Source organism: Anabrus simplex, chromosome 2 (assembly GCF_040414725.1).
Source record: "Anabrus simplex isolate iqAnaSimp1 chromosome 2, ASM4041472v1, whole genome shotgun sequence".
Taxonomy (NCBI): domain Eukaryota; kingdom Metazoa; phylum Arthropoda; class Insecta; order Orthoptera; family Tettigoniidae; genus Anabrus; species Anabrus simplex.
The window spans coordinates 657,307,346-657,325,991 of NC_090266.1; the positions used below are offsets into that span (position 1 = coordinate 657,307,346).

The 18,646-nt window shown below is 41.5% G+C and overlaps 1 protein-coding gene across 1 annotated transcript in view; it reads right to left on the reverse strand.

Moving 5' to 3' along the window:
- Positions 1-18,646, reverse strand: part of LOC136864327 (polyamine-transporting ATPase 13A3) — an 869,746-nt gene that overhangs the window by 442,004 nt on the left and 409,096 nt on the right. The window contains exon 5 of the mRNA XM_067141161.2: positions 11,758-11,828. Within this exon, the coding sequence (XP_066997262.2) occupies positions 11,758-11,828 (71 nt within the window). The remainder of the gene's footprint in view (positions 1-11,757; positions 11,829-18,646) is intronic.

Consider the following 18,646-nt stretch of genomic DNA (forward strand, 5'->3'; position numbering starts at 1 on the left):
ACACAAACGGTAATGTCCAAATACGGGAGAAAAAGTTTTAACAGTCCTCCAGGGTGGATTTTTATCAGTTCAAGAGCTTCAGTACGGTGTATGTCTTCCACAAGCATTTATCACAGCTTGGCGCCTACGTGGCATGCTCCGTACAAGTCGACGAGGTCACGTTGCGGTATCAGGCCCTATTCTTCAATGAGAGCCTGTTCGAGGTCTTTGAGAATCTACGCTGGAACAGGACGCCCACGAACACTTCTTTCAAGCCCATCCCCCACATGCTCGATGAGATTAAGGTCGGGACTCACTGCTGGCCATTCCATCACTTGAATGTCCAGTTCTCGCAAGACAGCTCTGGTGATGCGCGCTACATGAGCATTGTCGTGCATTAGTACGAATTCAGGGTCAACACCGTATGCAGCAACAAACACATGCTGTAGCAGTATCTGCTCGATGTACCCCCCAGCGGTAAGATTACCACGGACGACAAGATCCGTAAGGCCATCAATACTTATGCCACCCCACACCATCACAGAACCTTGTCCGAACTGGTCGCCTTCCTGGACAACATTTGGCATGTACTGCTCACCACGGCGTCTCCATACACGTTGACGTCCATCACGCTGTGTCAGGAGAAATCTGGACTCTTCTGTGAACAATACAGGTCTCCATTGGCGAAGTTGCCAGTTGACATGGGTACGGGCAAACAGAAAGCAAGATGCGCGATGTCGCTGCGTTAAAGGAGGCAGTGGAACAGGACGTCTGTGTCGTAAGGAGACTTCTCTTAACCTGTTCCTTACTGTCTGGTCAGACACCGTGACTGCAGTGACCCTCCTGATGTCTTGTTGCAGTTCTCTGACAGTTTCTGAACGACGCCGCAACGCACAGATGGTCAGATATCGGTCATCCTGTGGGGTTGTCATGCGTCCACGACCTTGTCCAACCATTCTTGTGAACTGACCTGTCTCATTGTAGAGATTCCAGAAGCGTTGAATAACTGGAAGAGGTACATTGAGATCCACAGCAACACGACAAAAAGGTCCATCTTTCCTGGATCAAAGTGACGGCCCTTGCGACTTCAACCTCGTTAAGATGTCTCATGGGATGTGCTGGTTGACATACAACGTGCTCATATGACCGCAGTAGTCTGTGTACCTCACAGCAACACACGGACGCACCGCTATTCACTTTGTTTTGAGGGGTCACCTGAGTTTTAATGCATGGCTACGCCTACAAATGGATTATAACTTAGATTTGACATACTCTGAGTACCTAAGGTCTCAAGGTATGCTGTACGACCATTGGAACCCCATCTACCACATTAACGTTCACATACCAGACGTTACAAAACATGTTCCCCTAATTTTGTGAATTGTGTATAATCTGCAGTGAAGGTAAGATCCCTTTTTGCGGTATGTTCCTCCAGTCAGCACTGAGATCTGTAAGTAACGCATGCTTTACCCATCGTGTATAAATCCTCACCTCTCAATTCTGACTTAGTGATACATATAACAGAGTGCTGTTATTTCACTCCTGTCTATTTCTATATCCGTGTAGGAAGACTACAGGCCTGCCGTCATAGAGATAATATATTTTTCTTTAAAGGTGTTGTGCGTTCACGTATGTCAGTCTTTCCTTATGCATGTGTTTATTGCAAACACGCTGCTTTATAAATAGACAACGAGCACTGGTAACACGGTTGGAAGAGGGTAAGTGATTTTACGAAGGCTGTCTCTGAGCGTAATGTTTCGTGCGTACAGTTTCATTAAGGATTGCTCCAGTGAAGAATTAAGAGCGAATTTTATTTTTCTAAGAGTCAAATTCTGACTGCTAAAGGTATAGCGTAAATAAATCCACTGTGCCACGTGTATGTCAGGAGTCCAAGATGTCTAATGTTATTGTTATTCGTCCCACTAACTACTTTCGACAGTTTCGAAGACGCCAAGGTGCCGGAATTTTGTCCCGCAGGAATTTACGTGCCAGTAAATCTACCAACGAGGCTGACGTACCTGAACACGTTCAAACACCATGGAACTGAGCCTGGATCGAACCTTACAAGTTGTCGTAAGTCCAGTGCCTCAACCGTCTGAGCCACTCAGCCGGGCTTCAAGAAGTGTAACTTGCCAGGTACTCCAACGTTTTAGACACCCAGGAAACAGGGTTTTCCAAAACAATCACATTTAGTTTACAGCGACAAAGACATAAGATTGTCTGAATTTTATAAGGGAGAATTTCCAACTACTCAAAAAAATATCTGTAGGTCTGATGAAAATTATCTTGTAATGGTTCCACCTCGTTAAGAATATTGAAAGGTATGCGATTTCAATACAGGGAGACCAACTACGGTCGGAAATATTTAATGCAGAGACATGACAGTTCCAATTAGTGTAAAAGTCTTACGACGAATACATGACATTAAGATTTCCGGGGGACAGAGGACCTACACCGGGTGGTCCACCGGCCTCTTGCTATCTAGTTTTAGGCATCCCATCGGTCCGACTTCCGGAACTGGGGTAATATAACGAGATGTGTGGTTACGGGCTAGAAGACTGCAGGTATCGTGAGCGCCACTATTATTTCATTATGAACTGCATGTCAAGCCTCGCAGCAGCGAACATGGCAAAGGCGCGGTGGGAGATGTGATAGGACAGTACTAGAAGGTTCGAATCTCACGCACGCATTTTCCTTTTTACCGCCAAATTATCTGGGATGTGGTAAGATTGTATATTTTATAGCTTCCACGAACATTTATTTGGCCCTGTAAAGGGCCGTATGTACCGTAGCATAGAGTATGGAGCTGGGTTGGACGAAGATAAGGATTCGATTGTCTGTTGGTAGGACAAATGCGACTAGTTAGCTACGTCGTACATGTTCCCAATTTGGTAAACCAGAGATACGGGAAAGTGTGCACCATTGGAACGATAACAACATGCAACGGTAGATAGGCATGTAGGTGCGGGAACTCCCCTCTTTTGAGGCAAGTCACAACACTACACAAAACTTGTTCACTGACCCATGATGCATTCCAGCAACGAGTATGTGGAGATGTTAACGTCTAGGAGAAGCTAGACTAAGTTTTTAGACAATACACTTACGGACCGCTGGACTGGTCAAAATTGCCCTACGCGATGGCCAGCTCGAAGCCCGATTTAAATTAGTTTGATTTATAACTCTGGAGCCATATGAAGGAATTTGTTTACGGAAGTGAAGTATAGAACCGTGACGACCTTCAAAGGCGTGTATTCGATGCTGCAGCCGAAATAATAAGTGACTATCAATGTAAACGTGCGCGAGCAAGTTGTCTTCGTTTGCCAAAGCATGCTTTCTGACTGCGGGAGAAGAACTTCCTTAAGGGTGGGTCATCTGTCCACACCGTGCATTTTACATTCGTCGTTTATTCCTCAGCACAGTCAGGAGCTTTATTTCCTTTTATTTCATCCCTTAACCCTCCGCAGAGCAAAGAGCTATTCTGTTCTTCCTAGCCATTCCCCATTGATCCTTGCGTTCAGATCTCTGTAGGACCATGTGACATGTAGACAGTACTTAACAGGCAATTCATGTTTTGAAACATACTTCCACACTGGGATGGTAATTGACATTTTTTCCTTTAAAGAATCAATCAAATCTATGTTCCACACCCACTTGCTAGGCTACACTGTACTACCGGTCCAAACATCCCAATCCTCTATGTGCTGTTGCAGCAAGAGCAATTTGTTTACGTAGGGTCTTTACAAGACTAACACCGCTATTTTCACCCCTGCCAACAGGCAAAGTTATTTTTGGATTACGCAACTATTTCCCCTCACCGATCTTGCCTTGCCACAACCCCCCACCCCCTATAGCTACAGTAGACTTAGTTTTCTACTGCTGCCTGAATAGTTACAGAAAATCTACAAATTATTTATTTAATTTTACATTTAAAGATAGCTGAAATTGCTTCGAAAGTCTATCACCTGTTAGGCGGACGTTCCTTCTTTCAGTTACACGATGTATATGTGCTTGACTGATTTACACACACTGAAGTCTTATTTATTCATTGTTTTTCAGATACAGTGTATCAAAAGTGAATACTCAAAAAACATCTAAAGATGATAAAAAAATAAAAACCGATAATTTTTATCAACTATAGATCGGAAATCATTAGATTAACCTTTTGATGTGGTTGAGAATAAAAAATTACGAGCAGATTTCATAGAAACACTGTTCAAAAGTACGTCCTCCAATACACGCTCTGTAAGGACGTGTTACTTTGGAAGACCTCTGGCATGCGCAGGTGCAAGCACCCGAGCGACGAGCTGCTCCTGTGATGCAGTTTATGTCAGATACACTCTCGCTCTGCTCTAAACAAACGAAACTGTAGTGCATGTTGTAATAGCACATTACACACTTGACTTCATTGCATATTTAACAGAATATGTGTTATTGTTTTGAAGAACGAGGTCATGATTTGTATCCTTATAATATACTTTCTGACTGTCAGTAAATAATTCGTTTCAGATGCATGGTTATTTGACAAAAGAATTTGTTTTCGTCTCTTCTGTGATGCCTATAAGACTTTGTATTTAATTTTGATGCCCTATATTTACGTAGTCCGGTATTTCACATGAGAAAATATTTCCCTTAAGAGGAAGTTTTTATACTGCGCGGAGTCTTGAAACTCCTGTTGTCTGAAACAGTTTTCGTTTAAATGATTCAAACTATTGTCCTTTTCTGGCGCAGACTGTGCTTTCCTTGAAAATGATAAACTTAATACCTTAGTTCTCTCATTTATGTATTCATTCATCCATTCATATATTTACTTAATTCTCCAAAAACAGACTTGAAATAATCAGTTTACCGGTCGAGTTGGCCGTGCGGTTAGGGTCGCACAGCTGTGAGCTTGCATCCGGAAGGTAGAGGGTTGGAACCCCACTGTCGGCATCCCTGAAGATGGTTCTCCGTGGTTTCCCCATTTTCACACCAGGCAAATGCTGGGGCTGTATCTTAAGGCCACTGCCGCTTCCTTTCCACTCCTACGCCTTTCCTGTCCCATCGTAGTCGTAAGACCTATCTGTGTCTGTGCGACTTAAAGCAAATACCAAAAAATAAAATCGGTTTCATTCAATTTCGGTTTTAGTGTCCACATGTATAAGCGAGGAGAGGTAAGGTGAAAGCTTAAGAAATCAACGTTTACAGTACTTCTTACTTCAGTCGTTTCTATGGACAGCTGCATTTCCTTTTATGATAATGATTGTTCAATCCCCTCAGCATATTTATTCAAACCTTATGTAAGACTCTCCTGAAAACTTATTCACTGAAAGGCTTCGTGTAGAAACACACATTTCAATTTTAATACATGTGCCTTCATTTTTCAGCAGTTCAGCCAGTTATTTTGTCACTTCCTTAGAGTGAGAACACAACTTTTGTTGTAATATAATTCGGTTCGCTCGTCTTTGCACGCAACCATGCAGTACATTGATGAGGCAAAGAAAATTAAGTACAATCTTCTTCTAGCCTTCGAACAGTAGAAATAGAAGACCTTGTTGGCCACAAAATGAAGGATTTCCAAGTTTAAAAAAAAAGCGCTAAATCTAGTAGTGACAATCTCACGACCTTCAGAGTGCGTACGATCCTCTAGGAATTAAATGTTATGTTAGACATAAGCCATAAACCATGTAAAATACAATACTCTCTGAAGAAAAGCACTAATATTATTTAAAGATATTTATAGATCTGAACGTTTTAAAATTCTTTAAAGTACATTACTTTCTTTTCTCTTCATTAGTACACACACTTCTTCATTATCGGCCATTATACCTTTTATATTTCTCGGAGAGGCAAGGCTATTATGCTTTTCAGCGTTTAGTCAATAAGCATCTGTGAATTAACCGAGTGCCTTCATAACACCATTCGCAACTAGCTCTGTGGCCTCGTTTAGTCCTTCACCTATTGTCTCACCATCGTCTTGGTTTACATTATCTATCTCCCCTCCACGCCCCTGCCCGTATCCATGATTCTCCTGGGTAACCTAACTTTCTCTAATTCGACTCTCATGACCAAACTACTGAAGCCGAACAGCTTCATCTATCGAGTTCATTACAAACTTAACCTTAATCTTATAATTCCCAGGAGCTTCCTGCCACTGTTCCCACCTCTCTGTACAAGCAATCATTCTTGGTACTTTCATGTCTTACTTCCAACTTTTGAATAAGTTAACCCGAGTCCACCCAGCTTGCACTCACCCTCAGGGAAGTGTCTGAAAAACGAGCTTCGTCTGAGAACTGAACTAAAAGCTCACTGCATTAGTTTTGCTCTACCTTGATTGAATTAAACCTAATATACTACAATATTTTGAACACACATCCATCGTAAGTACTATAACTGATCCACCTGTTCCATTTGTGCATTCATTTCTCTTGCATTTCTTCGCTACCGACTTCTCTTTAGTCGATGAGACTTAATTTCCATAGCGTACTTGTTGCACCTATTTTCGAGGTCCAAGTTATTAGACTGCAGGTTTATAGTACAGTGTAATTACGACTAAGTCGTCAACATAGTCGAAAAGTCTTTCTGTATTTTGATCAGATGAACCCGTCCCCGCCATTCTATACCTTATAGTAAATGATCCATATAATTATGCTAGGAAAAAAAATAAACTAACAAGGTGAAAGATTACAGCCCCGCCTAACCCCTATGATTAACATGAACCAAAATAAAAGTTCTCCCTTACCTTGCCAAAAACTGAGCTAAGTATTGACATTACCTCTCGTGAGTTCCGTTCAAACTATTTTCGCTCGCAGCATCTTTGATCTATATATCAATGTAATTTGCTTTTTTTGTCCGGCCCCTTAGCTGAATGGTCTACGGTTAATAGTGCATCGAGTTCGATTCCCGGCCCGAACGAGAATTTTAACTGTTTACGGTTAACCCCCATGGATTTGCGACTGCATAATAGTGTTCGTCTTAATACGCAGCTCTGCTCTGTAACATGGCAAGGTCGTGCTTGTACTTTCACGCAAAACGTCAAGAGGTTTGATCTCTGCTGTAGGTTCACACTACACTGCTGACCCACACAGAAACACGTTATAGGGAAAACATCCCTCCACATAGGGTTAGCGTCAGCAAGGATATCCGGCTGTTAATCTGGGCCCGATTCATAACAAGTGCTGACCCCAATACTTGCGAAGTAGTATAATTTTAGTTTCGAATTATTACTACTGTCCTTAGTAAGAGGACGAGAGCTCCGAGTGAAAGTGCTGGACATCTTAATACCCTGAAATTTGTGTTCGGAAACATTCCGGAACGTCGTAATTAATGAAACTTCTCTGTAACATATGAATTAAGCACTGTAAGAATATAAGAACTTCCCATACCTTAAGGTCGTAAGTCCTGCACACGATTTCAAAATTCATGATTCTAATGACTAAATTATCTTTATTTTCATCTACTTAGCCTTTTTCACAGTTACATGGGAAAAGCAATTCATGTATATACACTGCTTGACAAAAAAAAAAAAAAAAAAAAAACGTTGAGCACCTAGAATAAGTGGTCCAATATTATCCCATTTCGAGATACATGGATTACATTGATTTATGAGTAAATTATTAGATTTACAAGGATCTGTAATGTGTAGAACACCCACAAGAGTGCATTTGTGATGGCACCGTCCTGTTGTTGGTACAGATACCGCTGTGAGTATTCGTACACCTCTGCTGACGAACGGTGTGTAGCAGTAAGAAGTCAGGTTTTCAGTACATCGTTGGGTTTCGCTTCGCTTTAATGACAGCTTTAAGACGCCGCGACATTGATTCGACGAGTTTTTTCGCTACCTCATTGGAAATAGAGGCCCTTTCTTCCTGCAAAGCCGTTACCATGGCATCCTTGCTCGTAATTTGCCTTTTCCGTAGCCTGGTATCCAAAATTCTCACTTGGATTAATATCCAGAGATTGAGGAGGGGAATGAAGGTGTTTTGGAACATTATACAACAGCTACAGTCTTGTATTATGGGTGGTATGCTTAGGATCATTGTCTTTTTGAAAAAAGGTTATTTCGGAGGTTCATTTGTTCGGTATTGGCAGCCAGATTTATTTTCAAAACGTCAACACTCATTTTGTGATCAATTATACCGTCTATACTATGAAGCTTCCCTACTCCGACAGCACTCTTGCATCGCCCAACCAGTATATTTCCACCTCCGTGTTTCACTGTGGGACACAGGTTTTTGGGCGCTAGCTCAGCATTCTTTTTCGGCCATACAATTTGTTGTCCATTTCGCCAAAATTAATTAAATTTACTTTCATCGGAGAAAATAACTTTATTCCAAAACTCGGGTGGTGCGTCGACGTATTGTTTTGCGAAAGCAAGGCGGTTCTCTTCCGATTCGCTTCAGAAACAAAACTTCTCGTCAACAACTCTACTATTTTACCCTTCACGTTTAAAAGCATGGCGTATTGTGCTTTCAGATACTGCAATACCTTGACTGGATAGTTCTGCCACTATCTTAGGAGCACTTAATTTAGGATCTTTCTTAACCAGACCCACTACTTTTTGTCTGGCAGGCAGCTTTTCTGGACGTCCACTTCCTGGCACATTTTTCACAGGTTTAGTAGCGCAATACCGATCCATTACAGACTGCGCTGTCGTTCGGTGTCTCCCGACAAGCACTGAGATCTCCCGTAAAGATTTACACTGATTGTGGAGTCTAATAACAAGCTTGCGTTCCGCTTGATTGGTACATTTTACCTTACGACTCATACCGACACCACTTTTCAATTGCACATACAAACAGCTGTAGCCGACCTCTGACTGAACAACTGATTGTAGGACGAGCTTCCACCGTACAGGAACTGCACTTACAACCCTGTTTAAGGTATGCTTTCATGTCTGTACGAATACGTATGACACGATACCTGTTTGTGTTTTTGACATGTCTAATACTAGAGAATGTATACACATTTCTTCAAATCTTAGATGTATAAAAATAAAGATATGTATTGTTTTGTAATACCATCAGATCTATTACTCTAGCCGCAAAGCGTATCGCGTAGCAGCTGACTCATTGCTACACATCGTTTGTCAGCACAGGTGCACGAATATTTATGGCATTAACTGTAAGTTGTTCCCCGTCAACCACTGTGAGCCAGAGAGTTAAGCAAGACATTCAGAGAGGACTACGTACAGTATGAAGCGCCCGCGATGCCTCGCAGACGTGTTAGACAGCCTATCCAACTGACGGCATTTGACAGAGGCCGCATTGTGGGACTGCATGCGGCTGATTAATCGTATCGTACAATTGCCAGGCATGTGGTCCATTTAGTTGTCACAGTGGCCAGATGTTGGACTCCGTGGGTAGATGAGGGCACCTAACCACGCCGTGCAGGTTTGGCTCGACTAAGATACACCACCCCGAGAGAGGACCGTCGTATGATGCGCCAAGCATTGCGGGATCCCATAACTTCGGCACCCGCCATCCACGAACATGTACGGGAGACTCAACATCCTGCGAGTTCCCGCACAGTGTTTCGACGACTCGTATCCGCCGTACTTGAGTCCTACCGCGCCATGTATCGGTTGCCATTGACACCAGAACACCAATGCCTGCGTTTGGAGTGGTGCCTTGCCCGGGAAGCATAGAGATCGATTGGCGTCGCATCCTTTACAGTGACGAGTCTCGCTTCTCCATAACCTCCGATGGACATCGTGAGCGGGTTCGGCGGCGTCGGGGACAGATCCTGCCCAAATTGTGGAAAGAGACATGCGTAATCCCTGGCATCAGGGTGTGGGGAGTCATAGGTTATGCGTTCAGGTCACCTATTAGTGCTTCGGAACACTTGACGGCACAACGGTACGTCACAGACATTCTGCGTCCGCACGTCCTACGCCTTACGGCACAGCACCCTAGGACAGTGTTCCAACAAGATAACGCACGTTCATACACAGCGCGCGTGTCTATGGACTGCCTAGAGCACGTTGAGTTCCTTCCGTGGCCAGCAAGTTCCCCGGACCTCCCCATCATTGAACACGTGTGAGATTACATTGGAAGGGGACTCTCCCAGTACAAACCTGCGGGATCTGGAAGGACAGATGCAACAACTGTGGACGAATTTGCCTCAGGAGAGGATCCAGTGGCTATTGGACACCATTCCGAACCGCGTAAGGGCATGGATTGCGGCCAGAAAGGGGGAGGAGGCGAGACCCTACTGATCTGGCGCCAAGATTCCACTTTTAACTGTCAACGGCCTTGTCTCGTCCATTCCATACTGTAATCAGTTCAATAAAGGCACATAGTCATTCAGCATTCACTTTCAACGACTCCTGGGTGCTTAACATTTGTCAGGCAGAATATTCCGCTCGGTTTTACGACGCCAGCCCCTTGCGGAGGGATGTATCCACTTATTCCGTGTTTCGTACGAGGTCTGTAGCAGTAGCGTAGCCAGGATCGACCGCAGGGGCAGGGGGTATAGTTACAAAATGATAGAACATAATAAAGGTGGTTGTGAGTGTGTGGTGCATGCTTGCATAAGTATCATAAGGACACTGACAAGTGAATTATGTTTATATTCAGACTGTAGTACCGTTACACTACAAAATCTTGCATTAAAATACACACGAACAATATGATCAAATTGAACAGTTTTACTATGAATGGTATGTTCAGATTACAATTTAAAATCCAACTTCCGAAGTTTCTTAGAAAACAGTTTCAAGAAAATAGATTGGTTGCATGTTCAAAAGAGCCAACCCAATTAGCCAACATTCGCTGGCTTATTGTCCGTTCTTGTTTATGTTATTTTGCAGACATTCCATGGGAAGGTGGGGTTGGGGGTTCTAAGTCCCAGTACCCCCCCCCCCACCACCACCACCGCTGGCTACGCTCCTAATCTGTAGTGTGGTGTGTTGTGTTTGGATGTGTATCGAGGCGAACACAAACACCCAGTCCCCGAACAAGAGAAATTAACTATACGCAGTTAAAATACTCGACCCGTCCAGGAATCTAACCTGAAACCCTCTGAACCGAAGGCTAATGCGCTGACCATTCCGCCAAGGAGCCGGAGTTCAAATATGACATTATTATAGCATCACACTTCTCTCTGGAGAAGGCTATTTATAGGCCTTAGAAATCGAGATAAAAGTAGAAGAGAAAACGAACGGTCACTTAAAAGTGGCAGAATGTGACCACGGTTAGATTTATGTCTAGAATAAACTAGTACACCACCGTTGATTTTAAAACTGCTTCATAATCCAATTTTTCACATCACCTTGGGCTTAAAAATAACACAAGGACTTGAGAAGCAAAAGCAAACTCGGGATCTCATCAGAATGCAGACGGAACACATTTAGTATTCTCAGATTATGATGTTGAAAGCCAAAATATCGTCGTTGTGCCTCGAAATACATTTATGTGAAAATGTTGAAGGGGGAAATGCTAACCCGCAGCACATGTATCACTCAGAACGATAATTCGTTGATATAGGTCATGTAATACTGAACCTTAGATGACAGAACCTTTCTGTTCAGCGTTCTAAGCTAAAATAAAATTAAATAACAGGTTTTCTAGGCACAACGACGATCTTTTCTAAGGGTTTTAGTTAGATAACTTCGGTAATTTCGAGAGGCTATGTAGGATCTAAATAATAATAATAATAATAATAATAATAATAATAATAATAATAATAATAAATTTGGCCCGAATTTCTCAGAGAAATTTCATTCATAAGTTGCACTGTTCAACAACAACAAAAATAATTATACTTCTGATCATGCAATGAGTAGTTAACTTTAATATTTACCTTGCATCCTTTATAGAAATTGTTTTTACGTCCTTGATATGGTATATTGTATATCTTCCTTGGAAGTTCTCCTGAAAATAGAGAGTTCAAAATTAATACAATCGGTTATGAAAAGTTTTTTCAATTTAGGTTTAGATTATATATGTAACGGGCCAGAACAGCAAACTAGGAAGTACATTAAAATATCCATCTCCTTGTAACCAACTTTGTACATGCTGCTTAACACTTCGAGCTGCTACCAATTTAGCATATCCTAGGACAGAGAAATTGAAGTCTGTCTGCAGCAGGTCCACATTCAGGGTGCTTGACGCCCTGGTCACAGCCCATTTTGGTGCCCCATCATACTGTATTGTTAGTGAAGCCTGCAGGGTAGGAAAATACTATATTTAAGGATTCATGGTAGTTTATTACTGACGTACAAGATCATAATTTTATCCTTAGAAATGCTGAAGAGAACTTTTAAAAAAAATTAAATTTTTGGTATACAAATTACACGGGTCAACAACAAAAATTTATATGTTTCCTTAACTAAAATGGTCCATTTCAAGTAAATATGGGACAAGGAACATTAATGACAATACATTTTTATTTGCTTTTAAGATGTATGTATGTATGTATGTATGTATGTATGTATGTATGTATGTATGTATGTATGTATCTCAACCCCATGCGCTCTTCTCCATTTATCTGTTCACTGGAGCGTTTGTTTCTTTGATTTTCTTGTGTAGTCGATTTCTGAGTCATCTTTCATCGCATTCCTACGATAGTCAGCAAGCATAGACGAGTTCAATTGCCCTGGTACCTTCTTTCAATGGCTGAAAAAGTCTTGATAGAGATTCTCTCCACGCTCGTCACTCGAAGTGTCACAACTGCTTGGAAAGAAGATAAAGAGGAGATAAAGTGGATCTTCATTGACATATTACAAGCTAACTCTTGCGATGTCCTCAACCAGCTACGGAGATTTGCCGCACACATTACAGCAAACGTATGGTACCCAGGGTTTATGCTCATTTATTTTACAGTCGCAGTAATGGTAACGTGCAGTACTTAATAGTAAATTAAAATTTCTAGGATGAAAAGTAAATTCACCGCCTACATAACAAGTTATCCGTACTATTTACACATCTTTAAGGAATCTGGGTTGAAAAACTAATAAATTAGCTTAAGATAATTTAGATTATGAGCATGTCTAATGCACCCTTGAAAACAAATCGAGGGTTACTGTAGGATTTTTTCATTTATTATTCATCCCTGAAAATTCAGTCGTCTTAGTACTCCGAACGCAGAAAATTAATTGAAAAATAACAGATAGGTTATCCTAAGTAGAAGCTACATTTATGTAATGAAAATGGCTTCTCTAGGAATAAAATATAATTTACTCGCATGTTAACGTATATTCGTAACAAAAGTTACTTACCAATTTCAAGCCTTCATAAAACAAATTCCTGTTTTAAGCTCATGAGAGCTAAGAGTTTCAAACATATTTGCTTATTTCATACTGATTTTACTGCTTTTAATTCGGGATTTTCTTTTTTGTCGACATGTGATCACGTAAAAACATTAATAACTAATATTAAACTCTGACTTAAATATCTAGGATCTCTGAGCGGCGTAGGAATAGTGTGCGTGAATTAATGCTGCAACTTGAAAACTTTGTCACATTGTTTGTATATGTCAAGTTGGTGAGTTATGGAGGGGATACACAATCTGAGATTTAGTTAAATACTACTAACTTCAGTGCCTGCACTGTGTCGTGACAAGCCATTTCTGAAGCTATCTTTTCATATCTCAATAGCATAAAATATACCAGGAATTTTCCCATAAATTTTTCCTACAATAATTGAATGTTCCAGAAATGGTCTAAAATATTTAGATCATTGGTGCCTTCCTGAAAACTAATTTCCAGGATGAACAACATTCCTAGTATATTACGAGAAATGTCATTTTGGAATACTTCATTTAAGTCCAAATTTATTTACTTTTACAGAAATCATCTTTCTCTACCGCTTTTCCCCCACCTGTGTGGTTGCGGGTGCGAACTGTGTCGAACATGTGGATTTGGCCCTGTTTTTCGGCCGGATGCCCTTCCTGACGCCAACCCTATATGGAGGGATGTAATCACTATTGCGTGCTTCTGTGGTGCTTTGTAGTGTAGTGTGAATATGAAGAGGAAAGTGTTGGGACAAACACAAACACCCAGTCCCAGAGCCAGAAGAATTATTCAGAGGCGATTAAAATCCCCGACCCGGCCGGGAATCGAACCCGGGCCCTCTGAACCGAAGGCCTCATCGCTGACCATTCAGCCCACGAGTCGGACGGTTCCCCAGTTATAAACACACACACACACACGCACGCAGTTTTATGTTCAGTGCACGACCATTTAAACGGCCTGCTCGAGACCAGACCTTTGGTTGGATAACGAAATGGCCGGTTAAACTAAAAAAATCAAATACAGCAATTTACTCTCTCACTGCTAGGGGCTTTACGTCGCACCGACACAGATAGGCCTAACGGCAACGATGTCAACAGAAAGGTCTAGGAGTGGGAAGGAAGTGGCCATGGCCTTAAGGTTCACACTGAACAGACAGATTATAAAAATTCCGATGTATAGGCCTAAGTTGCTCCTCTGTCAGTACGTTAAAAGGAGCTGTTAGAGTATATTGTGTCGCCCCTTTGGTTCATTAAGGCCCGGTTTCACAGTTTGAGTTTAAGCCGAAGCTTTAGTAAGCCACGCACGCCGCTTAAGCAAGGCTTACTCTTTGGCTTAAACACTACGAGTTTCACAGTAGGGGGACCATGTGCAGCTTTACTAAGCTGAACATCTCCGAAGTTGGTAATGCTTGCGCATGCGCAATGATTCAATTCTCATCTTTGTTTACATCCGTAGCCTATGATTGATTGACTTGTAGGTTATACGTCGTTTATCAGACAATTTAGAAAAATGAATGGAAAATGTGATTCCAATAATAGTAACAAAAATAAAGTTGTCACTCGCCCGTCCTGCTGACACGTATTACCACTACAGTCTAAAATGGCCATAACTTCTGAACCATTCATGCAAATAATGCCCTGACAAGGTTATTGTAATCCTTATAAAATACTGGAGGAGGTCAAACAATTTATTTCAATGAGGAATTGCAGAATAATATCGAAATATTTATTTAATGTTAAGGAGTTATATTTTTTACCGCTGAGTATAGCATAAAATGGCTTCTAGAGGGCAAACGGTTGGAAATGGGTATATACCATCGTGGACTTTTTTGTAGAGGTTTCTATGCTCTACAATTCGTACACTTACACTTGGGGTCTATCGTTGATGGTTCACGCAGCGTAAGCCAAGAAAGCAAGTGACTGACCGACATTTTTGTCTCTTTTACTGTATATCGGAACACGGAAACTGTATTTCACGAGCCTCGAAATATATTCAGAAATATAAGTTATTTAATGTTATTGGTTTTACATCCCATTAACTATGAATTTGAGCACCTTCACCACAGGACTGAGACAGGATCGAACCTGCCAGGGCCAGCGCTCTACCATCTGAACTGAATCCTTAGCTTAAACATCAGTTTCATACAGCTTAAGCCAGTCACAGATAAGCTCGGCTTACCACTTGCACTCACCACTGTGAAACTCGTCCAGAGTTTAAGCTCCCGCTTAAGCCCGATCCAAGGCTTAAGCGTATACTGTGAAACCGGGCCTAAACAAGATTGTTACACGTGCGACTGTCAACCGCGCCATGCGGTTAGTCGTATAGAATAAGAAGTGGGAGCATTCCACATGTTGCCGTGGTCCGCCGCCCAAATCGCACTGCGAACACGCGATGCCACTGGGATGTAGTATTACCAAAAACAATCATTGTAAAATATTAACTAAAGATTACCTCTAGTGCCAGTCGCAATCACAAAAATGGTTTATATTTTCAACGTGAACACCTAAATGAAACACTGTCAGATGTTCGTAGATAAACTACTAAACACTGGAGCACTACAAAAAACATTCTCTAAGAAACTCATACAAAATTGCAATCAGTAATTTAAATGATCTTATGCCAATATGACTGACATGTTTTTACATTCAGGAATCTCTTACTGACTGAACTAACGCTCTGCAGCGGCGGATAACGTGCACTAGCCCGAGTCGGCTCTATATTATTTTACCCCGTATGCATTAAGTTTAAGCCTCATAGGTTATTTCATATTTTTTGAGCCGTATACAGTGTTATTCAGTTAAGGACCTGTACTGCGACCGTCAGATTAACATCCAGATACGTAGGCTGCATTTGCAATCTGGAAGATAAATATTTACTTGCGTACTACCAAATGATTTCAACTGCGGAAGATTTACAGTAGGTTACTGAGAATTTAGTTAAATTTAGCTCGGTAGTATACCCGTTCCCGGGTGTTTACTTCGGTTAGCGCTGTTTCTTTTGACACTACCGTATTCCAAAAGTCCAATATTAGACTTATTAGGCTGTAATGTGGAAGTTCCATCTAAGTTAGGACTTAAATCTACACATACTAAGAAACTTAAAAATGAATATATAACGAAATACGGGAAATTGTAGAAAATATGACTGGTAATGTTACACGGACGCAAAAGGTAAGATTCAATTTATGTATCTTATCAAGTAATTCCTACTACACGATACACCGGCAATTTTGTTTTTTCTCTCATACTAAATGAGAGGAAGCGCGTTACGGCTAAAGTAAAAATTACTTTTTCTTAATCAATGCCACCAATTATGTTTTCTTTATATACAGTGGCTCAAAAAAGTATTGGACTGTCGAAATATGCTACGTGTGAGGACGATGAATCTACGGGAATGATGATCAAAATTGACATACTACAATCCTTGATTATTTATCATCTTGTGTAACATGTACATTGTAAGAGAAACATAATTCTTCCATATCCAGATGACTAAAAACCATAACTTAAAACATTTTCACTTACCACCAAAAAAGTATTGGTCTGAATTAAAATAACGCAATTACTTGATCCTTCGTGAAGGTTTCAGTACTTGGTAGGTCCTTTCCTCTTTATAATCTCAGCTCACCTATTTGGCATCGATCGTACCAAGGTTTCCGTAGTTTTCTGTGGTATGTTATTCCATTCGGTGAGTAAGGTTTCTTTCAGGTCAGCTTTGTTTGATATTGCACGTTTTCTCAAGTTTTGCTCCAAATAGTGCCACAAATTCTCGATGGGGTTGATGTCGGGAGATCGTGGCGGAGTTTTCATCCAACGCGGTGTATTATATAACAGCCATAGCTTCGTGTTCAGGGCTGTGTGTTTGGGGTCGTTATCTTGCTTAAACGTATACTTTGCTAAGAGTCCCATTTTTTGTTCACTTGATGGAAGATGCGTCTTGATGTTAATGTATGCTTTGTGATCCATAATCCCTCCAATCAAGGCTTATTCACCTACACCATTCGCACTCATGCAACCCCACACCATCAGGGAACCACCTCCATGTTTCAGTGGCTGTCAGGTTCTTCTCTTCAAGTTCAGAATGCGTCTTCCTCCACACAGTCACTCGTCTGTCTGACCTGAAGAGGGTAAATTTACTCTCATCGGTAAAAACGACATTCTTCCAATCCTCATAGCTGTCATTTCTGAGCTCTAGCGTACGCAAGTCGCTTCTTCCTGTTAACTGAAGCACGGCTTTCTACGGGCTGTTCTGCCCGCATATCCTCTTCGCGTAGCACATTTTGGATGGTTTCTGATGACATTTGCACTCCTACATCTTGGTTTAACGCAGCTACCTTCGGCGCACTTAGCTGAGGATTTTGGGCCACTTTACGCACAATTTGCCGTTTGTCTTGTGCTGATAACTTTGAAGGACGGCCACTTCTTGGTCTATTTTCTATTGTCTGTTTTTTTGTACCTGTAAACAATATTTTTAACAGTTATAACAGCTCTTGCAATTATTTCACTTAAGTCCTTGAAAGATTTACCTTTTTGAAATAGTCGCACTACAGTCCTCCTTTCTTCCACGGCTGTTTTTCATTTTCCTTCTCATTGCCAGCTGAACACTGAAACGGTGCTGAATAGCCTATTACCTTCCAACGTGTCAGCACAGACACAATGAGCCAGAGTTGCCGTAGACAGCACGATGTCACAATGATATTGTATACTAGACCAATACTTGTTTGGCGCATAATGACGCACGCCGTTGTATTGCTGGTCCCTTTGTAAACAGCGTGAATCTCCTTGGCTCCATATTCAACCTACTGATGTAGTTGACTGTCCTACATATCTACATACATGTAATTCCATTATATGCACCATATACTATACTGTTCCGTTCGTACCACGGCTATGGACAGACCAATACTTTTTTGAGCCACTGTATAAAATAACATGCTGACTGACCGACTGATTCATCACCGCCGAGCCAAAATTACTGGACATAAAGAAATGAAATTTTGAGAATACATTTATCTTACATTGTAGGTGCTCACTAGGGGAGGATTTTTCAATATTCCGTCGCTAAAGGGGTGAAAAGGCGAATGGAGACCGTGGATCACACGCTTCTTGCACACGAACTTTCTGAACGGTTTAACGTTCATGGGAGACTCCTAACTCTAATAGCTTTCTGAGCGAAAGACTACAGCGCGTGGTTCCTGATCGATGCAGTTCTCTCCCACCACCACCCTCTCTGGTGTCCCGCAGGGCAGTGTCCCAGGTCCACTTCTTTTTGCCGTGTTTATTGATGACCTTATCGATACTGTTTCCCACCATTCATGCGAAATCTTTCTCGTTGCAGATGATTGTAAAGTCTTCAAGCAGATCGATTCTCCTACAGACACAATCCAATTGCAAAATGCACTTGATTCAATGTCAGGTTGGTGTACTACATGGCGTCTTCAACCTCATCCCTCCAAGT